Source organism: Anser brachyrhynchus (genome assembly GCF_964034855.1).
Source record: "Anser brachyrhynchus genome assembly, chromosome: 4".
Taxonomy (NCBI): Eukaryota; Metazoa; Chordata; class Aves; order Anseriformes; family Anatidae; genus Anser; species Anser brachyrhynchus.
Window position 1 is genome coordinate 72,981,326 of NC_137698.1, and position 24,858 is coordinate 73,006,183.

Sequence of the window (24,858 nt, forward strand, 5' to 3'; positions counted from 1 at the left end):
TCTTCCCATAATCTAGCTCTGATGATTGGAGTCCCTCAGGATTTTACTCTTGCTGAAACTGCAGCTGACCATTCTTTGTACAATAATTATGAAGTAGTAAGCATGGAATGAACACTCACAGACAGAATATTTATAACAACTACATTGTAGTTTTAAACACAACTAATGACGTGAAAATAGCAAGACATAAGGTTAAGTTGAACTACAGCACAGACAACCTGATTGCCAGACGCATCTATCCAATAGCTGAAGAAGGGGGCTTTGAATAAAATCTGAAAGATCTCTTCCATCTCTAACTTGCACAGTTCTTTACTGCTCTTAAAAGAGTAATTAGTAAAATAAGAGTTCTTAAAGAACTACAGGGACCAGGCCCAACCATAATAAGCACATCACCAGAAGTCTCAGCCCACATTTCCTGCTACAGATTTCTCCCCCCATCCAAATTAAAACTGATCAGCACAAACCAATGACTTCCCTAAGCCTTTTACTTTATTATTATTGGCTTTCTTGCTGGCGTTTAGCTTCTATAGACATTATCCTTCTCAAACTCAGACCAAAACAGTGGAAACAGAATTCAAGTGCAGTACTGAGCACCTATGAAATCATTACCTCTTCTTCCTGGTTCTTCCTCCGTTTTGCTTCTGTAGCATCACCATCCCCTTCATCAGCTTCTGCATCAACAATCTTCTCTTCCTCTTCGGGAGCTTCCTGACTATTTTGTGCCTAGAAATCCATAACAGATGAGACAATCAGGCTGACTCTGCTGTAAAGCATGAACTGTATCCAAAGGCTTTAGGCAAACATTCGTAATTTAAAAATCCCCTGTCCATCTTTATGGCAGACATCCCCTGTTCTACCTTTAAGAACAAACTAATTTCTAAAATAACACTACTGTAAAAAACAAACAAAAAACCTCATATTAGTGATAGCTGTCATGTTAAACCAGAATTTCTACAAAATATATAAGCTATTGCTCTGCTTATATGACAGTCCATATTGGGAAAAGGGTGGCAGAAGGAACATGCAAAAGCTTTTCAACGAATAAAGGACCTTCCCCCAAAGGTTTTGACAGGCAGTGCTGTGAAAGGATCTTGTTCTGATGGCAGAGAGTGCTAAGTTTTTATCTCAGTGCAACTAAAACAAGTATTATCACATGCTGAGAATGTGTAAGTAAATTAGGATTATATGAAACGACTATTTCCTTGTTAATTTGATAAGGATACAAAGAGAATTTATACATAAAGAAACTGATTAAGAAGTAATTTAGTATTCACACAATAAGTATTCACATCAAAACAAGCGATGTCAAATTCCAGTTCTCAAAAATGGGTAAGGAAAGGGAGGCACATTTCAGGTAATGTTTTTCTGTACCTTGTCTCCATCACCATCTAAATCCTTCCGAGTTGCTTTCCGTGTACTGACTTCAGTAAAAGATGCCATCTTCGCATTCTTCCGTTTAATTGTTTCCAGGACAATTTTAAAGAATCTGAAAGAAGCAGCAACCCAAGAGGTCCAAGTTCAGCAATACTGCAGTCAATTTTGAACTATCATAAACAGAATGTATTTTAAGAAGCCGGTCAGCTCATGACATAACATATTCCTTGGTGCATACAAAAATGTTTCTAGGGTAAGACAATTGATTTTTTTTCTTGTCCCTTTCCCATTTCCTTGGGAATAAAAGTTTGGCATCACCTCTCTTACAATTACAGATGTAGTGATGCATCCAAAGGTTATAACCTCATCTAGACATAAATTCAGCACATCATATTGACCTTCAGAAGAGATAGCTTACTTTTGGACATTTAAAATTATTTTCTTAAACCAACAAGCACATCCAACATTGTTATATAAAGTAACTCAGCTTGAATGAAGAACAAATCAGTGAAGTGTTTTTTTTTTTTACTTTCTTCTTTGAAAACAAACAAAAAACCCAAAAGTTTTATTTATTCTTTATGAGAGCAAGGGATACTTAAAGCATTCAAACATTTTTGCTGCTAATAAACACGTAAGCATCCAAAGATGAGGAATGCAACATTGCTTATACAGGCTCTTCTCTTGAGTATATCAGAGACACAAGAAAGATCTGCCTCAACAGAATTCTGCACTGTAGCCAAGCCACAGATATACAACCTTACTCGAGACAAAAATCCACCATGTAGATGCTTCTGCAAGCATGTCTTCAGGACACTGCTGCTCTGAGAGCTATAACAGCAATAATAAACAACAAATAATGACCCCTAGAGCCCACAGAAGGGCAAAGGAAAAACAAACATGAGAGCATCTGAAAGCAAACTAACCTTGTTTCCATAAAGTGCAAGATGTCCCTGGGCTTCACACATTTCTCCTCCCGGTAATACTCATGGGGCAAGAAATGGAATTTGATTTTGTAGAGGCGGTGCCTGTCCTGCTTGCTCTTCACTCGCAGGCATTCCTCTAACTCAACTTTCTGCAAAACCTACAGAAGCAACAAGTAGGAATATAACTCCTTTGGTGAAGGCACTTTATTTACTTCCTGCAACTCCAGTGCCTTTCATGAGACCAGAATTACACAAGACTAACTGGAAAACTTTTCTGTGGGCTTTGTGGCAGCTCCTAGGGAAGATGACTACCTTACTGCAATCTTTCTGGCTTAAGCTGCTCCCAACAATTAATTTAGACAATGCTGGGAGAACAGGCTCACCTCCTGTCCCACTTCTGTACAAGAGGCCACACTTCTTAGGGGTTCAACAGCTTCGTTTTATTGCAGCATGTTACTTGCTCATCAAACATGAGAGTATTTCAAGTGAAGCTGACTTAATTCTATCCTTGCTGCTTCCTAACTTGAAATAAGACAGAAGAGGACAGGGCATGCAGGCATGAGTCCAAGGAAAAGCCAAACAAGACTACAGCAGTAAATACAAATCCTCCCCTGCATTATACTATTGCTATGCCAAAGCTATTACACTTGCTTTACACTCTACAGTTTGCATCCTGTGATGATGCTCTACAGATTAAATTGATCTTACGTCTCATATGGCCACGGTAACTCCAGCTCCTCTCAATGTCTCATACATTCAGTAGGCAAGAGGTGAAAAGAAAGGACCCACCTTATCTCGCACCCACAGGTGAGCCTGCAAAAACTGCTGCAAAGCCAGACAAACCCATAAGCTCAAAGCAGAAATTGTGTTTTGCAGACTCTCTAAGGATACACTGAATAGGTGGCTCACCTCAGCTAAGCTCACTCTTGTGAGCTGTTTCTTAAGCTGCTTCACCTTCTTGTGAGCCTTCTTGGTATTAAGCACAGGAACGCTCATTGTTGGTGTTTTAATATTTGCACTGGCTACCATCAGTATTTCCCGCAACCTTTAAATAAAGAATGATCCTTCAAATGAAGCAATAAAAGCACTCCGCAATCAAATAAACATCTACTTCATTTAATAAGACAGCATGCAGCAGCATGCTTATCAAATAAACCAGCATGCAGCAACTGCCAGTCCCACCAAAACCATACATATCGGGAGTTGTGGTTACCATTGCACCACTCCTCTCCACTTCCCTGGTTCCTCACCAGGCACAGCTTTACTGACTCCATTAGATTATCGCTCCAATTACGGGAAAAAAAAAAACAGAGATGGTAATAAGTTGTTCCCAGAACAGAAGAACTAATGAAGCCTGTTTCCTACAGATGCATAATGTATGCTCCTCATGCCTTCTCCCTCTCCCCTGCTGCACTAAAGTGACACAGCCGTCTGCCACCTCATCCCTCACACCCATTTACAAGGCCATGGTCAGCACCCATGCTATTCAGAACAAGCTGGTGACTGGCTGGTAAACGTGTGTGTGCTTGCAAAGTGCCTGTCAGTGCACGGAAGAGCCAGGAGAAACCTTGCCGCTATAAAACAGGTCTCCTTCTGTCAAGGTGATGATAATCCTGCAAGACTTTGTAGTCATTTGCAGTGAAATTTTTCGTGTGAAAGCCGAACAGGCTTACAAGATACTAGGGGGAAGAAAAGGTGAGCAGAGGGCAAACCCACAAAGCATGGCTTCTTTAGGCTTTTGCTGTGCCGAATAAAAAACAGAAACAAAAGAAGTCATTTGTTATACACCCAGTAAGAGATCTCCATAGATCTTTTGTGTCTGGAAAGTGAGCCAAAACACCCATAAAATTGTATGACATGAAGATATTTCTGAACAGGTACAATGCGCAGTTAAACTAAAGGATCATTTGCTCTCCAGATCACACACACACCTGCCAGTACGGTAAAAAATTATTTAAGTGCCAAAAATGGCAAAGGACCCATTGAGAAAACAGGTTACTCACCTTGGAATACCCAAAGTCACATTCATTTCACCTCTGCCAGCAAAATGGAAGGTGTTCAGAGTCATCTGTGTGGAAGGTTCCCCAATACTCTGAGCTGCAAGAAGACCCACAGCTTCTCCTGGGTCACAAAGAGATCGTTGCCACTTTAAATACAACAAATCCTTTAATCTGAAAGGCATTAAATAAGCAGATGTTTAGCTCAACATAAAAAACTCAGTGCAGACTGAAACATTCCCAGTTCAGTGAAGTTACCTCTTTCAGCCAATTTCTATTGGTAGGCTATGGATAAATACACTTCAGGAACTGTAAAACTGTATTTGATCCTAATTTGATCTGACAAGCACAGCTCATTAACGCAGAACTGCAAGCTTAGGACAAACTGTCTTCTACTGCTAATTCCCACATTGTCAAAAGAGAATTATTTACACTCATTTCCTCATCTCAACTGTCTTGCTGACTCCAAGATGTGGCAAGAGCATATTTTCATTTTTAACCGTTGCATATGGGAACGCCCCCGTGGTGCTTTTATTCTGCAGTCTTTGCCAAAGTTCTTACCAGCATGGAAAACTCAGGTTTGGAACAAACAGACAACCTGAGCCTCTCCTCTAGGCACACTTTGCTTTCAGGAACCATTCTGAAACCCTCAACTTTGCTTCACAAAGGTCACAACAAAAAACATGATTTGAGAAAGACTTTTCATCTTTATGAGCAAACTCAGTCCAAAAATACTTTTTTTGGGGCTCAGCACAGAAAAGTAAGCATAGAGAAGTTACTACCTATCAGAAGGAAGTGCTGGTTGCATGCAACTTCCTCTGTTCTCACATTCCCATTTCTTGATATAATCTTTGACTCCATTTTCGAATGTTTCTGAAACAGATGCAAAATGTGTATCTGGACGCCAAACTGCAAGACTTGGGTCAGGACACTTATTTGTCTTCTTTTGGTATTTTCTTCGCTTCTTCTCATCTAGTTCATACCACATCTTCAATAACTGGAAAAAAGAGAGAATTTTTAAGCTGGCTGGTTCAGCCACAGTAAGACCAAAGCAAAATATCACCGCTTCCACCAGCAATCCAGCAATAGAGAAGGAGGAAAAGACCACCTGCAAAACACTTAAGGGTGTATGGAACACACAGTAGAGAACAACTCAGCTACAAATACAGCATTCTCCATTTTTTGGTACTTACAATTTTAACCCCAAATGTCTTCAAAATTCTCTATACACTTGAAATCAAATATATACCCATAGTAACTACTTCAGAAACCAGTGAAATACAACTAAGAATGCTTTTAACTTGGAAGTGAAACCCCTTGACTCACTTTAATCTTTATTTCTAGCTGACTAGCACCTCACCCGTCCAAAGCTAGCATGACAGAAGAGCTTTTCTTGTTTTCAGTTGTCTACACTCAACCTCAGGAGTCCAGAAGAAACCTTAAACACAGCTTGCATCTTATACATGCTCATCTTTCTTTTTTCTATTCTTCAGTTGGCTAGTCTTTCAGGTAACACTTCATATGTTGCATTTAAGAGAGGAAAAAGTTAACGCTGACTTCAAAAAAAAAAAAAAAACAGGACAGAAAATGAGCTTTTACAAGCTTTGTTGCTAATGAAGGAGAAGCTGCCTTGTGACATAGTAATCTGTCCACTGAGCTTTATAATATACTGAGACAAAGATAAATATATATCCTTTCCTACTTACTGCTGAAAGAAAAAAGCAAACGAATCCCCATGCCAAATTGTTCTGGGTGGTATCAGATGCACCAATAGCAACATAAATTCAGCATAGCTGAGTAAATATACCAGTGACAAGGCCTAACATTTGCAGACACTTAAGTTTATCTCAACACCTTCAGTTTGGAGTTTCATGCAAACTGTCCACACCACAACAGGGCAAATTCATTGTGAAAGCAAGGCTGTGAAGCAGCACCCGTTTGCATTTTGTGGCCATATATTCATTCTTTGATAGAAGCCATATATATTAGTGCCCTGGTGTACAAGAATACATAAGCTTACTTTTTGAAACAGCAGGGCTGGCTCAAGAGATCTACTCTGTGTAAAACACGCAAAAATACCCCTATGGGCTGTTTTCTAAAACCAGTTTTACCTCAATTTTTGGCCTCTGTCCTAGCTCTACGGCCCACAGACTTTAAGCAGTAACAAATGAATCTCAGTTTCATTACTCACACAGCTGACATATGATCCCTTCAAAAGATAGCTTGTTTAAGTAGACCTTGAAACACATTGGAACAACAAAAAAGTCACTGAATTCTGCAACTTTATTAAAAAAAAAAAAAAAAGGGCTAGGTCAATTCAACTGCTTCCATGTTACCTGTAAAGTAGCAGGATCTCTTCCATTTTTGCTTTCTCCTCCTGGCATCTGTGCTTTTACACTTGCCATTTTCTTCTGGGAAAACATCAGAAAACCTCCTTCTCTTTGCACAGAGTTCTGGTGCCTGGCTTGCCACTTTCTGATGGCTTTGAACTGCTGATTGGATTGGTGAGACTCCATCCTTGCTAAAGCTTCATCCAGATGGTTTGTCTTCTGGATCACCTACAAGAAAGTTACCTTTATGATTACTTTCCTTTCTATACTCGTGGTAGCTGAACAGGCAGAGCAAACTGAATAGGTATTTACTGCAATTCAAAAGGTTCAGCTGCAGTAAAACAATTTTCAAATCCATATATTTTTATGTGACTAGTGCCACTCTTCTCTAAGTAGCAACTGAAATGACACTGGTAAAAGGAAGTTATCAAACTTGAGAGGCTGAACTGTAACATTGTCTGAGTTGATAAGAATCCAACTGCAGAGTGCAAATAGAAGAGACAGTATGGAGAGCATGTGATGCTCTAATGAATTTCAAACTTCTTAAATCATTCTACAGACTTAATAATCACTTCCATAAGTCAAAAACAACGGCAAATAAAAATGTAGCATAGTCTGAAAGTGACATGCAAACACCTATGCCACTAGATCACTAACGGACATGCCAAAACTTAACCACACATTTCAGTCTTCCCCTTTACACCATATAAATAGTTAAGATTTAAGTGCTCTACCTCATAGTTTTCAGCAATGAAAGGAAACTGCTTGGGCTGTAAGAATTGAGTTTTAGGGATATCAAGGCCATCTTCTCCATATAGAAACTGCACAACACTGCCATCACTATCACGTACAGTCAGGTCATACTGAACCACCAGTCCTTCCAGATGTTTTATGATACACCTATCTCAAAGAAAATTAAAAAATGTTGAGGCTACACAGTAACAAGGATGATAACTCTAACACGACAAATACTGTTTTCACTAAAATGTTAATTGCACTTAAGGACCTATCAGGAATTCTACAAGCAAAAAATCTTAGACATGACATACAAACAAAACGTGTAATGATATTGCAATGTTTTCTGCATGTTGCTCTATCCAACTTCCTTGGACTGAAGAACCTTAGAACAAAACAGCAAGTTATTTGCTATTTCTGTTATCACACGAACAGCTGTGTGCAAGAAGGCAGCCCTCTTTTAGAATTCCTCACTACCCTCCAAAACAATTTAGAATTCCCACCTTCTTCTATATACTGCAGGTGTGGCCTGAATAAAGATGAGCCCCACAATGTGGCCTAAAAAACTGAGTTGCCAGGAATATGTGCATCTTTCCTCTTCCCAGGAAAGAGAATTCTCCACAAGGAGAAGCTTCTGCTGCTGCTATGTGCCAGAGATAAGTTAAAGATAATAAAGCTCCACTTCACCCAGTCTGCTAGAAAGTCACCTTAGACCAAACATTTCTAACAGCAAACTTTTTTGTGAAAAGTGAGTATGCTACGAAGCTAATCTAAGCTACTTAAGTGCTTGCTCCAGTCTACAATACTTTTTCCTAAAGTACATTTTAAAGGCTGGAATTCTTTAATAAGCCCCTTACCTTTGCAGGTACCCAGAACGGCTGGTTTTGACAGCTGTATCCACAAGACCTTCCCTGCCAGCCATGCAGTGAAAGAAGAATTCCTAAACATAAGCACAATCCCATGAGCATTCTGCTGACAAGTACACAAAGAGTGGTAATTCATACTCTTTCTGAAAAGCTGCATTTGAAAGCAGGGTAAACATAGCTGATTTATCTATCACTGCAAAAACTCTGTATTAAAATAGCAAGATCTGAATAAATTTCAGTATAAGCAGAATGAGTATTAAGCTTACAGATGGTTTGATTCCAGTGAGAAATCTGCCAGTCACGAATCCTCCTGAGCTAGGTGAGAAATCGTAAGGTTGGAAACACGGCAAAGACTTGCCAGATGCCATCAGTGGGGGTCTTCGACCTTCCAACTCAATCTGGCCCAGCAAACAAGAAATCTACGTGTGGACAGCAAGAGCACAGGCAAGAAAAAAAAAAAAGGAAACATCACTCTTCCATTAAACTTTTTGCTCACGTAAGTGCAATGCTTCTTCTTGAAAAACTTAATAAAGCAATTACGTGTACGCTAAATGTTATGTTCATTAAGTGTTCTTGCTACTGATGGACAGTAACGGCATGTGGATCTCATCTGGTCTTTTTAAATAAAGTTATTCCAGCCCCTTGACTCACCCTCAACACTTCGATTCACGTTCTGTATGAATATTTTAATACAAATAGATGTAAAACTAAAATGTTTTAAATAATTAGTTCCCTTCATTACCATCACCACCTCCCAGCAGTGAACTAAAAACAGAACAAAACAAAATAAAACAAAAAAAAACACAATCAGCCAACCAAACAAAACCTCTCTTGACCTTTGGTACTGTAGATAGCCTTTTTATACAGTGTATTTGGTGTGTGTTTCTGCATTGCAGAAGGCAAAATGAAAAAGCATTGTTGCCATTTCCACTAAGTTCAAAGTAAGATTTTGTTGTTCCTATTTAGCAGTGGAAGAAGGAAACTGAGGGGTCAGTTTCCAGCAAGAGCCAGGGGAAGTTCTTTCTCCTGCAGGTTTGTTTGTATTATCTGCAGCATTCCTTCCAACAAGGAGGCCTGCAGTTTCTGTAAATCCTAATGTACTAAGAACTGCTGCAAAAAAAAAAAAAAACAGTAAAATTATCTGCTGAGGTCTTTATTATATTCTTCCCAAATTTTTCCATGCAAGAACTTGCATTCCCAAAGCCCACAATAAAAATCTTGCATTGCAATTAGAGAGTCACACAAGACCTACTCAGTAACTTGCACTCTTGGACAAATTACATCAATATATGTAGCTGCTCAGTAATTATAACTGTCATTACCTGTACTGTATTTACAGTGGACCCTTTGGCTCCTGACTGTACCATCAATTGCAAATTGTTCTCCGGAAAGCTCCTGTGCAGACCAAGGGGCATACAAACCTAAAGAGTTGGAATCGTGGCGAGGGGAACAAAACAAAACTATTAGTAATAAAACAATGAACCAAAGCAATTCCTGTCAAAGGCTTTAAAAAGTAAAACCAGGACAAATCACAGGCAGTCCTATTTATCATTTTAAAAGCATCTTGAATATTAAGCCATCTTATTCAGGGAGGACAAGGTTGAGGTACTGGGCAAGGCAGTATGCGACGCCTAAGCTGGGGACAGATGGAAAGCTCCAGCCTCCAGAACAGTCAGGCACCCCTCATCAACATGAAATTAACTTTCCAAACAAGATTAGTATATACAGATGCCTCGATGCCAACCTTGTTAACTTCATTGTTATAATTGTTTACTTCCTCCTTGAATTTCAGATCAACCATGTTAAAATCCCTCTGGTCTTTGCAGAGATGGGCATCCTGCCACTTCCCTTGGACCTCCTCACATGATGTTGCTTCTGGCAAATTAAGAGCAGCTCTAACAGCCTGAAAATAAAACAAGGGGTTTTTTAGGTGCCAAGCACACATGATTACATACAGCAGATTTTCTAATTTTTTAAATTATTATGAAAAAAAGTTCTGCAAAAACGACTTACTTCAATACCATGCTGGTTTGATTTTTCGATGATTTTTTGTCTTTTCTGGTCTGCTTCAGGTTTAACCAAGATATCTTCAATCCCTGTTAAAGAAGACAGACAGACCACATAATAATCCAGCCAGAGAAACAATTGAGAAGGTATTCACCACTTCCTGCAGAAGTCACCAAAAATGGTCACTAAAATGGATAGAATACATGATGGATGCGGAGAGACTGAAAGAGATGCATTTGTTTGGCTTTTAAAGATAGACAGAAATAAAAATTTCTTCAAGAGGAAAAAAAAATATCACAGTATCCAAGATCAAATGCTGGCCAAGAGAGATTGCAGAACTGCCATCCCTGAAGGTACTCACTTGACTGGACACAGCCCTGCACAAGCTCACCTGGCAGGACTTGCTTTGAGCAGAGAGCTGCGTTACATCACCTCCATGGGTCCCTCCCAGGCTAAATTATTCCAAGGCTCTACATGTTCAGCACTTCTATGGGGACCAGTGGACTCTAGTATTGAGTTGCGCATGGGTTTATAAAGCAAAGGAGCTTATGATCCCATTACAAGGCTCTTCACTGTCCAGTCCTTGCTCTCCTCTTCCCATTACAAACTTGTCTCCTCTTCAGGGACTCCTTCTGAACCTCACTCATCTCATCTCTAAGACTCATTTTGTCAGTCCTAAATCATCTCATCTTCACCAAACACTAGGCTCCTGCTCCAGGCCCACTTCCCTTTTTCTGATGTTTTAAAAATCTAATGATCCCAGGCTCTTCACTCATTATCTCCGTCAAATGAGCTTTTGCGCCCTTGCTCTCAAGAAATATTTTCTGTATCTTAGAGGCAATTAATCGTCTTTCTTCAACACATCTCCCCCTTTTCCCTGGTTCACAGAAGACCAGTGTTTCCTCACTGCTGCCAAAGCTTACTACTGCTCTACGTAACTTCAGGCGATTATGTTGTGCCTTCACAAGTGATTTTAAACTCTCCTGATGCTACATACTATAAATTTTTCATTAGCATAAGAACATCCTGCAAAGCTCGACATGGTCATTTGAAATATTTTAACTACTGCAAGAAGAGGGAGCAGAGTAAGGGTCAATTTTTTATTGACTGCCAAGTGCGTTTTTGTATGAGTTTGCAAAGCTGTAATGAAAGTCAAATATTTACCAAAAGTTTTACAGTAGAATGAGGTATGCAAGACTTGACTAATAACCCCTCAAAGTCCTCCCATCTCACTTATCAGTTGTTATGGTTTCTGTGCAATCATTCTTTTCAGAGAAGTAAAAAAAACATGGAGCCTCATAGGAGGTTTTGTCAAAATAAAATTTAAACACAGGACATTTACACTCTTCACACTTTGATCAGGCAGCACAGATGAGAGAATTTAATGGACATCCTTAAGATCATACTTTCCCTTTATGCTTAAAAGGCCAGCTATGTAGAAAACAGGAGTGAGGGGAAAAAAAAAAGTTGGCAAACAGTGATCCCAGTCAAAGACACTGTCTTGTGGAAGTTTATTTACAGAACTCTTGGCGTGTATTCTACCCAACACTGTCTGTTTTATACCTCATGAGGTGTTGCAGCACCCTGGTGAATTAGTCCATGTGTTACTCACCCATTGTAAATCCCCTGTAAAGCTGCAGATAAGCAGTAAAGAGACGTCCCAGACACGTTAGCACTTTCCCACTCGTTTCACCCCCGTAGATTTCATAGCAACAGTGGACCAGGCCATAGGCAGAGCTGCCAAAGTGAGCTTTGTCCAACACGCCACAAAGTAATTCCCCGTTTTTAATAATAACCTGAAAAAGAAAACACAACTCTTCAGGAAAAAGGAAATTTTGATCCCAATATGACCTTTTCAGGATTTTCTGAGTAAGAAAGACACATGAAAAAGAGGCTTTAGGTCAAAAGCTTTAAAAGCCGACATATTGGCAAACAGTTAAACATATCCACCAATACTACCTATTTACCTGTATTTAAATGGAATCTGCATCAGGCAGGACTAGAAGAGAGTTTTTCTTTATACCCAAGCCAATTCTCTAATTACCACCTTCTGTCAGTAAGTATCTTTCAATTCCTGTTTTTAACTTCATCGTCTTCCTGCTTCCCTCCTCATTCCTCCACTCCATACACATTCAGATTAAAACGCATCCCAGCCCAGCCTCCAGAGTTGCAGCACCAGCATACCTGCGATTCACACATTGAATCAAGATTTAGACATCTGTTTGCAGGTCCCTTTATCCAGGCTCTTCCACCAATCTTCGCTTTTCCAGTCAAATTCAGTGGGACATGGTTTTCTGGAATTATGTTTATTAACAACGTAGAAACAACCTGTAAAGAAGCAGAAAGAATGGCAGGAAGTATTTATTTCCCATATTCCTTTCTCACTGTAAAGAATTTGGCAAAGAGGAGGAAACCAACAATCTATGCATGTATTTTTCACTGACAACAAATCTTTAAAAGCTCAAAAATCTCATGCTTACAAGACAGGAATATGCTCTTGCAACTCTAGCATCTGCAAGATCAATGAGACACAGTTACTAAGAAACAAACGGCACCAGTGCTTTTTTTGTTTCCTTGTTACTGGGAAAAATAACTGTCCATCCACTTGGGCTTCTCAGATACTACATCAACATAATGATGATCTCAACAAAGAATTGAAATACCAGAGTATTTACCTAAAACCTTCAGCTCAGAGGTTTAAAAGCAGCAGCTGGTGTAACTTTACTCTTCCACTCTCAGCAAGCTCTGCTCACTGTGATCGACAAATTCCTTCTCTGCTCTGATGCTTGTAAACTGCAGCATTGTTTCTATCTGCAGCACTGTTAAGAGCTACAGGTAAAAGTACTATGCCAATTCTGTCATTTTAAATGTAAAGAGACTCTCATAGCCTTGGTGAGAATATACAACCAAGATCTGGTTTTGCTTAGACAACAGGATCCAGCTTTTCAACAGTCCCCATCAGCACTGATTTTAACACTAGTGTTCTGCTTGCTTTGGAACCACCAGCGTTCTTTAACCCAATAAACCATAAACTACCTGCTTCCCTGTCCATAGCCGTTGTGGTTTCATAATGGCAGGAGGAAATACTTTAATTCTTCCTTTTTTGTCCGTCAGTCCCCGGTAAACGAGCTCCATGTATTGCTCTCTCGTGAAGAAGCAGCCCCGGGTTGTCATGCTGACTCCAGATATCATGTGATCCTGGATCAACCCAGGAAGCGGCTTGCCATCCTAAAGAAATTTGGAAGAAAAAAGGTTTGGTGGGGGTCAAGTGCTAGCAGCTCCCCAGATTAATCCAGCTGGATACAAGCACCAAAGTCCCTTCTGAAGAACGCTTCATTACTGTACAGCTCTCTTTTAAATCTCTCCTAGGCATTGACAATTAAAAGGAACAGGATTCTTTAGATGTGATGTGCCCTCTCTAAAAGAGAGAGAACAACTCAGTCTGGGGAGATGAGAAGCAGTTAATAATGCCTGAACAACAAAAATCCACTGAAGGAAAGAGCATATCCGGTAAAAAATGGGAACAGGAAAGAAAACTGGAAATAATAATAAAAAACAAAACTAAAAAGAACAAATTTCATCTCGTTTATCCATAGAAAGACCAACAACAAAACATTTTAAACAATGCAATTTCATATACGAAGAAGTTTGTTTGACAGTTTTATTTACCTTTGGAACTAGATACTGTTCATCAGTAAAGGCTAAAGTGTAGGCCTCTGCTCTACCCAGCTCGCTTTGTGGAAAATGGGCATTCATTTCGTCACCGTCAAAATCAGCGTTGTAAGCCTTGCAGTTGGCATAGTGAAGCCTCAGCACTTTTTCTCCAGGCAGGATTCTGGCCCGGTGAGCTTGGATGGAGGGTCTGTGAAGAGTGGGCTGGCGGTTCAGCAAGAGGACGTCTCCAGTTTTAATGTGACGACAAACCTGCAAGAGAATTCCAGCTGATGTCTATAAAACATTTCCATGCGTGCCTCTGGAAAGAATGGATCTTAAAACACACGTGCATTCAAAGCATTTTCTTTCTAGTATTAACATCCCGTGCAAAAGGTTTAAGAGAATCAATCAACACTACTTACTCCCGAAGCTCTCTACCAAACCACAGTCTAAGCCTGCTTTGTGCTCCATTAACACCCACAAACCACAGCAATCAAACCAAGGTAGCCGCGTGCAAGCCACACCCTACCAGGCTCCCCTCTCCCCTGGCAATACGGGCATCAAAGACTGAAAAAGGGAAACTCTGTTATTCGTAAGTGAGAAAATAAACCAAATTTACCCAAACTGATAGTACCTGTCACCATACAGCCAGTGCTGGACAGCTTGGAATAAGATAGTATGACCAGGTAGCTGGAGCAGAGGCAGGGAGCCCTGAGTTCTAACTTGAATAAAGCACAGTTTGAATAAAGCACAGGGTGGAGGTCACACAACAAATTCTCATCTAGAACACAGCCTCTCAAAACAGTCTCACTTTAATGTCTGTCAGTATACACATGCTATAATAAATCCATCAAAGTGATCATCAACAGCTCCAGATAACCTGTTCGTACAGTCTAAATACTCAGTGCTTATTCAATATATGAAGATTTCAGCAGGCATGCTGTTATTTCCAGGAGTTAGGAGCAAACAGAGCTTAAACACGTTGTGCTTAACATTACAGAATGCATTCACAGCCTGGTTTGTGGTAGTCTCCAGCATCTATTTTATCAGTGAGCTCAATTTTCACATCTGTTTTGCAAGTCATCATCCCAGTAAAAAAAATGCCAACGTGAAAATCTGAAGTTCTTCTTCCTGAGCAGGACTGACAACCCTAAATCCACAGAACTCTGCAGCTGTGACGGATGCAATTTTGCAGTCTCTGGTTCAGTAAGCACCCAAGGAATTACTAATGTCCTCTCCAGCCCTCATGAATCACACCAACACTTTGTAAGCCTCAAGCACCACCCGGTATGCGAGGAGACCGGGTGGCATCCTTGCTGATCCCACTGAGACACTCAGTCTGGGGCCTTGTAACGGTGTGGAATGTAAGGGGGAGATAATTTATTCCTTGCAAGTAAAGAACCTTTAGATTGACTTTATCCAATGCTTTGTTTGGAAATGCCCACCAAGTTCAGAATTGGAGCCAAAACTTAAAACACCCGAGCCCTGACGTTTGGAGGCCCTCCAAAAACCTGTTTTCCTTCACTGTGTATTTTCCATGTGTAGGATTCTGTGTAGCCCTGGAGGGTTATTCTCAGCCTGAAAAATATACATTAAAAGAGGGGCTCTTTGCAGAAATTCAGGTAAGAGAAGAAAACAGTGAGAACTGAGCTGTCCAACGATTTACTACTCCATTTAATGAGCTTCCTACATGCATTTATTTGAGTCAGAACTGACCAAATTCTAACCTTTAGGATACTTTTATAACCTGACAATCACGTAAATCTGACAATCCTATATGTTATTTTCCTCACCAGATAGCCACAGTTATACATTTCCAAAGCATGCTACCCAGTTATTACTGGAAAAACCTTAGCTTTAGCACTGCAATTCACAGATGCTTTTCTGCCATAGCACACAACTGTGAGAACTACTTTCAAATGCCACCCAAATTAAAACAAATTACGATGCCAAGGAAAAAACTGCTCCATCTGTACAGTTCATGAAAGCACTTGGGAGCTAACGCCCTCTCCTTGAACCACTGTAGTGTTCAATAGGATATTCCCTCTTCTTGCTCTTGCCCTTCCGCTTCACATGATACCAAAAGCAGCTCCTTTTACTCGCTGTCTTGGATATAAACCTCTGCCAGAGGTCTGCACATACTGTTTGCCCTGATGAACCCTGAGGAGAGAGGATGGCTTTTGAAGGTGAAAGCTCAGCCACCACTTTTACTTAACAGCCACCTAGGCTGGAAGCCAGAAGCGCATGGGTTCTTCTTGTCTGAAATAGACCTCTTCTTAAAAGGCTTCAGGCTCATCCAGGAAACAGAAGCAATACAGAATTTGCAAGAGCACTGTACTATTACGTTTATCTCTGTGATAGGTTCTGAAAGAAGAGACATCACAGAAATGCTCAGTCTTAAATATCAAATCTATACCCCGCTTCTACTAGAGACATGGGTGAATAGCAGTGTGAAAAGACCATTTGCCATTTCCACACCAATTCTCCCCAGCGCCTAAGCAGCACGTTGTCAACGCTTGCAAGGTGGGGAAATATCATGATTGAGAAGTTTCCAAGGTTGATTAAGCGGCAGCACAGAGAACTCAAATCCTCCAGCAGCTCCAGAGAAACAACTGATGTTAGCACCAAGCACTGCACAAATGTTAACGTCCGTACGAACAGATGGGCATCAGTGGGGTTGGTTTTTGCTTTGCCATCTGCAAAATGAGATGGTGAAGGGGAGAGGGATCCTAGGTTACAGCAGGCAGTACCAAAAAAAACAACACTCCTCCCCTAGTCCGTGCCACTCCCAGCATGGCTGATGAAAAAACAGAGGACTCGACTCCGTACTTGATCATGGGCACCCCATCGTGGCACACAGGTCACATCAGCTGCTTGTCGTGCACCTACTCTACAAACACACTGAATTTCAGCTACCACCACGACACTGCTCCAAATACAGAACATTTCAGTAGTTCTAAAGGGAATGAAAAAACTCTAAAATTGGCTGAGAAGGGCAGGGAGGCAGGGGAACACAAAAGCATAAGAATATCTTTCATACTACTGAGACTTTCCAAGAATAGCCAGCTGTAAGCGAAAGACTCGTCAGCATCTTGACAAGAGGAACACCACACACTGCACATTAAGAGATGAGTGAAATTGAGGATGGAAAAATGGTTATTAAAATTTGAAAAAGGTATCAAGCTTTTCTTCTCACATACTCCCTCAACCTTTTCCAAGCCACCTACTAAAAGACAAGACAATGCTGCTCAGGGAGTCTTTTAGAGCCTATTAGAACCACTACCAAGGACAATATTATCACTTATAAAACCCACCACACAGGTAGGATGGTTCTGCCAAGCCAAGTCTTTGTCATACTCACAATCTTCAGTCCTGTCGGGGGTGCCCCTGAAGAAGGGGTAAGAAGCTGCTTAGCTATGGCTTCCCTCTGGGTCAGGCTGCTGGCACTCAGCACCGTACGAGACCCGTCCTCATTAATGACCATGGAGGCCCCAGGGTGAACCTTTGGGCCGTTTATGACAGCTTGCCTCAGCTCTTTGACATTCCAGGGAGTGACCGGCTGAGGGTAGGTCAGTTTGGTAGCAAATACCTAGACAGGAAAGAAAAAAAAAAAAAAAGAGAAATAACTAGTTGTTCAGCTTTCATTTAGAACAGAAGTCACTGAGGAAACAGGGTCAAACGTTAATTCAGACAATGTAAACATAAATTATTTGAAGATTTTGGGTGCATCCCCTCAACCTATTGTCATGCCAAATGGACATGTTTCTCTTTCAAAAGCCGCTACTGTAATAACTATGCACTTTTTAAGATTTTCAACTGGAGCAGAAAATGAAAACTGAATTAGCAATTTAAAAAACAAGCGTGATTTTAGATTCTGCAAACAAACTGACAATACAGGGGAAAAACGTATAACCACCGGGCTCACTGTTCTCAGATAGGCAAGCAGAAAAGACTGGTTATGAGAAGTTCAAGTTCAGGTAGTTATTAAAGATGAAGGTTGAGACATATCTATGGCTGTTTCTTAAAGGCTGCCAGGCCTGTTACAAGATACTGTACAAAGATGAAGGGAGAAACAGAACCTACTTAGAAAGTTTGCACTAATTCATAAACCAAGGAAACTTTTTTCTTTTAACAACCTCTTTCCTAGACTTAGTGTTCAGTATAATGGTAAGAATTTCCTGCTCTTCAACGTTGCTTCTTCATTAACATCCAACGGTAAGATACAACTGTGATGCACTAAGGAGGAAAAGGTCCAGACGGGTCAGTAAATCTCTACATTTTAAACTGTTTACTGAGTAGCTGAAAACACTAAAGTATAGCTCAGTCCCCAGCTGTACCATAAAGAAATACTCCTTTCTTTCTTCTTACCATGGGAATGCCAATCTCATTGGTGCCAATGTACATATCAGGGCAAATGACTGATCGAGCTGCAAAATCCACACGTTTTCCCATCATGTGCTTGCGGAAGAGTCCTTCCTTTTTCTCTAACAGCTTTGAAAACAAAAGTTAATGACTAAAATGCAACAGACAAAAACATGCAACGTGAGACAGATTCTTAAGACGTTGCAGTAATGATTATCATGAAAACCCCTACATAATGAGCACAAAATAAAACACTTATTTCTTACTCCATCCATTTCTTTTGCTTTAACAGTCTGTGACACACAAAGTCTCTAACACTCTCCCTGCCACCCACCTGACGAATACCAGGGTATTTTTCAGTCATTAGTTTGTCCATGTCACTGTCAAAGACAATGTTGACGTGAGTCTGAAGACGAATCCAAGTGTTGTAAAGCTTATCTGCAATGGTCTGTCCTGGAATCGTTGCCAGGACAGAACGGTCCAGAGGTTCATTACTCTCACCGGTCTCCTGCAGAAACAGAAAATAGGAACTTGGACTTACCAAGAAATACCTACTATATACCAAGCTGAAATCACAGCATTAAATAACAAACAAAACATTGACCACTATTTTGCACCTCACTGAAGAAACCAAATCAAAAAATAAAATTAAAGATACGTTTACACTGTTATTACACCTAAGTGTTTCGGACTGGTCTGCTGTCAAGATTTAGAAACTGACTTGGGTATCTCCAAAGACCACATCTACATATTCCAGTGGCATTTTACTAGCTGATTGCTTGGTAAGTGACAGTCCTCTTTCCAAATTAGCTTTTTACTAGTTAATCAGTGTAGGCTAAGAACCACTGTTCTACCGGGAAGCCCTATTTTCATCTGAAAATACAAATCCAAGAGCTTGCAGCACTTACATCACTTTGTTCTCACAGTCTAGGAGGCTGTATACCACTTATCTCCAAAACACATTTTTTCATATTGTCACCTCAAACATTTTAAGAGCACATCTCCACCTAGTGGCCAAACTCTCAGTAACTAAAGTAAAATGTTTAAAAAAACCTTAAACTTCAGGATGTAAACCAAGTCCAGCTGAAACTAAGTCTGGTATCAAAGAACCCTTAATAACACATTTCATGAGTAAATATGAAAAGAGGTTTTCAGTACGTTTATGATCAATTTCTACTCCGTAGGTTAAGCGTGTTGGTTAACCTGCACTATTTTTCAAATTAGATACAAGATGTTTCTTTTGTTCTCTTGTAGAGCAGTACATTGGAGTGAACACGTCTGCCAGAAACACAGAATTTCCTCCAGCCTTAACACCATGGAGAAAGAGCACATTAGGCTGTCTGAAGGCTGTCAGAAAAACATTAGGCTTCTTATCAGCAGAGGAAAAATAGTTGGAATACAGGTGACACTCCAAAACAAGGGTATAACCGTTATTACAGAAGAAAAAAATGCAAAATGCAAAAAGCTTGGGATATCCAGACTGAATCTACCTTAAGTTTTCTTCACAGTTACATTCTCAGAATGGGGATTTCAAGGGCAAGAGATACATGTCCCAAACCTTAAAACTCCACAGAGTTGCGTTCTGTATGTCAATTGTGATTAGAAAAGGGCACTTATTACTTAACTATGAGTGAGCATGCACATATTTAGTACTCTGCAAATTCACAGTCCAATGTACCATGCAGAAAGTTCCCTCTGTAAGCAAACGCCATGATTCACAGCCTAAACACAGAAGCTGAGGTGTCCCTAGCTTTCTCCTTGAAGCTTTCTCAAAACAAATATAGGAAAACAGCATGAAGCCACATAGCCTGGGTGAATGGTGGTGACACATCATTACCATGTGAACCGGCCGTTTGTAAGCAAGCATTGTTACTAATTATGGTTATTTGGAAATTTTTTAGTTCATCTAGACATTAATGGCTAAAAATAGCCAGGATCACAATTGGCTCTACTGCACTTAAAACATAAAGCGTCTTTTTTCCACCACCATTTTTAATTTGATGAGATGCTGGGAAAGTTTTATCATAAACTATTTCTGCTGTACATATTTCATTTTCCAGCAACAGGAGCCCACGTTTCACATACAGTAGGCTAATATAAAAACCACAAATAAGAAGTCCGCATAAAATGATAGTCCCTTTGCACTAGATAGCTGAGTGGAAAGACGTGAGCAAAAATACCTATAGAGAACATGTCTGACAGCATATATTCCAACAGCCTACGCAAAAAATGTTACTCAAACAGTTTAAACAAGAACCTACCCAAACTGCACCCCACATATCCAAATATTAAAGAATAAGATAACCAGCAACTCTTACTGTTTGGGTTTCGTCTCCTACAGTTTTAATTGGCTGACATTGTTCTTTTGCCATGAAAACCAAGAGCTTCCGTATCAGTTTGGCATCTTTCATGACAGCCTGCAGGTTGACAGTCTGACCATTCGTAAACATCCGGTCTCCAATACGATTCACGGGACGATACCTACAGGAGATCAAGATCATTTTAGCAGATCAGCGTCACCAAAAAGCAGCGTAATAAATCTCAAACATACTAAGCTAAGTCTTCAATGCAGGAAAAATAAGCCCCTAACAGCGAGCACGTGAAACTTCATTTATTATACTGGCACAGCCATAAGAGGAACGATTCCTTAAGATATCCTACCAGCACTCTACTGCTATAACATCCTAATATTCTGCAGTAATTTGAAATACTAATAACAAAATACACTTTTTTCAAAACTACTATTTCACTTCTTTAGGATAACTTCAAAGGAGTTTGGTAAAATTATCATCAGTTACTGCTGTCACTTTTGTTTTTTTAAAGTCTCCACCAACATTTTAGTATACCAGTGTATGTACTAGAGGTGTTTTGCATCTCTGACTCCTGAGAAGAGTATGTGGTAAAACCCATGATTTGCTTTGAATTTGTTTCAGGGATTTTTTACCTTGAAGGTGGAACCACAAGCAGATCTAAAAAAAACATATCTGGACTAAATCCTGAACTCTTATGGGAATCCATCCCAGGAAAGAGGTAACGCAAAAAGAAGCCTGAAAAGATAAAATAGAAAAGATAAATACATTATTGCTGCTTTTTTTTTTTTTTTTTTTTGGAATCTAACCCTCCCCCAACCCCAGATGCAATTGGTCAATCAAAAGAACCTGCTAAGTTAAATACTAGAGAGCTTGTTTAAAATAAAAACATTTAGGCATAAATACTTTAGAAAGAATTTTATTGTTCTCTTTGGTCATTTTTGTCACTGACTATGACTGATACATGAAACCCTTTGATTTTTCCTGACAACTGTAGACACTTTTAGTGTACAGGTGACTCAAAAGAAGAGACTACTAAATACACTCTCAGTCTTTAACCAAGGTGACTGTGGGGAATAGCAGACACAGCACCATGTGAAGATCATATTCTCCCTGAACAACAACCAAGCTTTGTGAGAAGCCACAATTTGAGAACAGCTGATCAAACTAGTTTACTGAATTCAGTTCTCTGCCTTCGCTAGGTACCAGCCCTTCTGTCTTAAACATTTATCTTGAAACCAGGAGCCCTCCAGGCAAAAGGTAAAGATTTGAAAAGGATTTAATATGGAGGCAAACGTTTGCAGACTTTGTCCACTAAAGGACAAAGAAAACAGGAGACAACGCTGCTCTTAACAAGCATTACCTTCATTCTTCCACAGAGACATGATGAACTCCTTGGCAGTCATTGGTGTCAGGTAGCCTCTCTTCCCTAACTGGGTTTCATCAATAGCTTAAAAATAAATAAAAAACAAAAACACAGGATTATTTCAAAAGGTTTTCTTGGCTTACAACGATCAGTGTTTCCAGCAAAGAAAAGGAGTGGAAATAACACAAAATACACTGGCTAACATCTACTTTAAAGCATCATTAACTTTGCTTTTGGGATTTGAAATTAAATAAAGTGAGCCTTCTCAGTATGGAATAAATAAGCCATTTATGTGACTAGTGAATACCAATATGTAGCTGAAACAAAACTCATTCTTTACAGCTAAAGTGTATGCTTTATTTGATCATATTTATTTGATTTATTTATTAATGGTGAATTGTGATCTCATCCACTGACCAAAACAAAAAACAAGAGTCAACCTACAGCTGAGAAAGACAAGTGGGACTCACATATTACCAGTGAGACCGAGGTTCATATGAAATACCCGACTGGATGAGACAACAGCTACAGTCAGGATGGCACGTATATTTTAAGTTCAAGACTTGGGCTAGCTGTATTTCTGAGAGGAAGGAAAACACCGTATGGTTTTGCTGCTGAAAAGCAGAAATATGTGAAAAACCATAGTGTCAGCTTCTCCTCCTCTTGCAGGTGAGCCCCTCATGTCCCAGTGAAACTAGAGTATATGATTAAGGAAGAACAATTTTCCCGTGACCTCAAATAAAGTTTCTTTTTGTTATTTCACATGGAAAACCTTTCCACTCCTCAAGCATAAATGCATCAAAGCCAAAGTACTCCCTCCAAGGTGCAACACAACGAGCAACCATGGCACAGGCTGTACAGAATGTACGTAACTATACGGTCCATCCCACTCCAGCAGATGTATGACTGAAATAAAATAATCAAGTGGCGTTACAGCCCTGGTCTTTGAAAATTGGCAGGAGGAAGATATTTCTTACCTGTACTTCACATGTGAATGATAACAGCTTCTGCAAGAACATGTCTGGTTTTGAAGCTTTCTGTTGTAAGGCAAGCTATTCTGACAATTCACCTGACCATCCAGAACAGTTATTTTAATTACTAGCGTAATAAAACATGCCCCCAGACTTTTGACTGTCAAAGAGTTTCAAACAGAAATCCCAAAGTAGTACCCTGCAATTTCATGGAGTGCAGTCACAGATATCACTCAAAAGTAAAAATATTGGGATATCCAAACTTTCCTGCCTTTCTTGAATGTGCAAGGGAAAGGATGCTAAAGCAGAGACCTGAAATTTCTGCTTGAAAACCTATCACTGATGCTATGCCTCTCCAGGCACAACTCCACAAATGTAATCTATTATTTAACTTACTGGCAAGCAAACAGAATAAGCTCTATTTATAAATCTTTTCCAAGTGCTAAATAACTCACACAAATCCCCATTAATTCTACATGGCTGTGTAAAGGATCAAGGATACAACATGAGGGAAAAAGAAGTTTTGAGAGATTCAAACACCGGGTTAATTAAGCCTGGAAAGTGTCGCTACTTTCTTGTCTTTTCCTCTTTAGGAGGAAATCCTTCCGTAAAAGACCAGATTACCTGAGTTTCTTTCTGAAGGTTGGCCCTCCTCTGGGTTCATTTTTCATCTAGTCTCTCCAGTTTAAAACGTAACAGAAAATCTGCTAACCCCCAAAAACACAGTGTCCCAAACCAGTTGACAGAGATTACATCTTTGTACTTCTTTCCCTGGCACGCATAAAGACACTCAAACCTACAAAAGTTAGAGGAATTTAATGGAAATTGTATACTCCCCTACTGCTGAGCCTAGTGTTTTGTTTAAATACACAAGTGCATATTTGTTGCTAGGAAACTGTGCATCTTAAATACGGGCAAAGATATTGGAGTAGAAGACAAATATTCTACCTGCTGGCTCATCCACGGTGCCTTTCTCTCCTGACTTACGATACACCGTGGAAGGATAAGTTACTGTCAGCTTGCTGTTATGCTCTTTTCGCACCAGTGATCTTCTAGATCTAAAAGAAAAAAAGAAATAAAAGAAAAAAAGCAAAGGTAAAAAAAAGCGTTAATACAAACACTTACAACATTTTATTCTATGCCACCTATTTACTTCCTCGTGTAGTTAAACTTACTTGCAGTTTGGGCATCTCTTTGAAGTCATATGTGCTTTCCAGAACTGTGCTATCAGTTTATTTCTACACTCACAAACGTTTTTTACCTGATAGAGAGGAATTAAAAATATTAAAAATAATAAAAATAATTTAAAACATTTGACACAAGTTTATTAAACTACCTAATTTACATCAAACTCAGCATTACACACACAATCCCAACATTTATCTCCCTACTTTTAAAATTTATTTTATCAGTAGTCTTTAATCTTCAAGTCAGTGCTAAATTTTAGAGCTTTTCTCTAATTAGAGGCCTTCTCTAATCTAAAAGCCAGAAGATTGACCAAAATCACTTTTCTTTTGACAGCTCATGAATACACGAGTTCCAAAGGGTTTCAGGTTGGTTTCAAAAAAAGAGTTTAAGGAACTAAATTTGGCTTATAAGCAAATCTGCTCTAAGACGTTAAAACTTAGTAATATTTCCCTTTACTAACATCGTACATTAAACTGCATTTAAAAGAAAAGAAGAATTCAATTACAATCATGTAATTTAACAATTTTTAATGTGCTTTATGCTGCAAAACTGCTGGATGCCCGAGTTAAAAAATGTTCTGCAGCTCAAAACAGCTGGCACATTGTACAGAGGTATCATTATCTGCAGGTAACATACTGACAGAAAAATGCGACTACTTTTATATTCTATTCGTACTATAAAAACATCTCCATTAGCAGAAAACAAATCATATTTTATAAACTTAATAGTTACTCTAAGTTTTTATGGGCCAGCAAAGAAAATATTTTTAAGCTTGA

The 24,858-nt window shown here is 39.5% G+C and overlaps 1 protein-coding gene across 1 annotated transcript in view; it reads right to left on the reverse strand.

The window, feature by feature from the left end:
* POLR1A (RNA polymerase I subunit A) overlaps positions 1–24,858 on the reverse strand; it is a 33,718-nt gene that overhangs the window by 6,909 nt on the left and 1,951 nt on the right. The window contains exons 5-29 of the mRNA XM_080591343.1: positions 24,070–24,155; positions 23,843–23,952; positions 21,921–22,007; positions 21,193–21,295; positions 20,567–20,729; positions 18,583–18,756; positions 18,255–18,377; positions 17,248–17,475; positions 13,902–14,156; positions 13,269–13,460; positions 12,417–12,560; positions 11,845–12,028; positions 10,239–10,321; positions 9,970–10,128; positions 9,548–9,646; positions 8,492–8,644; positions 8,217–8,299; positions 7,359–7,524; positions 6,631–6,852; positions 5,077–5,291; positions 4,301–4,468; positions 3,207–3,342; positions 2,298–2,455; positions 1,372–1,486; positions 610–723 (exon numbers count right to left, since the gene is read on the reverse strand). Coding sequence (XP_080447469.1) covers positions 610–723; positions 1,372–1,486; positions 2,298–2,455; positions 3,207–3,342; positions 4,301–4,468; positions 5,077–5,291; positions 6,631–6,852; positions 7,359–7,524; positions 8,217–8,299; positions 8,492–8,644; positions 9,548–9,646; positions 9,970–10,128; positions 10,239–10,321; positions 11,845–12,028; positions 12,417–12,560; positions 13,269–13,460; positions 13,902–14,156; positions 17,248–17,475; positions 18,255–18,377; positions 18,583–18,756; positions 20,567–20,729; positions 21,193–21,295; positions 21,921–22,007; positions 23,843–23,952; positions 24,070–24,155 — 3,720 coding nt within the window. The remainder of the gene's footprint in view (positions 1–609; positions 724–1,371; positions 1,487–2,297; positions 2,456–3,206; positions 3,343–4,300; positions 4,469–5,076; positions 5,292–6,630; positions 6,853–7,358; positions 7,525–8,216; positions 8,300–8,491; positions 8,645–9,547; positions 9,647–9,969; positions 10,129–10,238; positions 10,322–11,844; positions 12,029–12,416; positions 12,561–13,268; positions 13,461–13,901; positions 14,157–17,247; positions 17,476–18,254; positions 18,378–18,582; positions 18,757–20,566; positions 20,730–21,192; positions 21,296–21,920; positions 22,008–23,842; positions 23,953–24,069; positions 24,156–24,858) is intronic.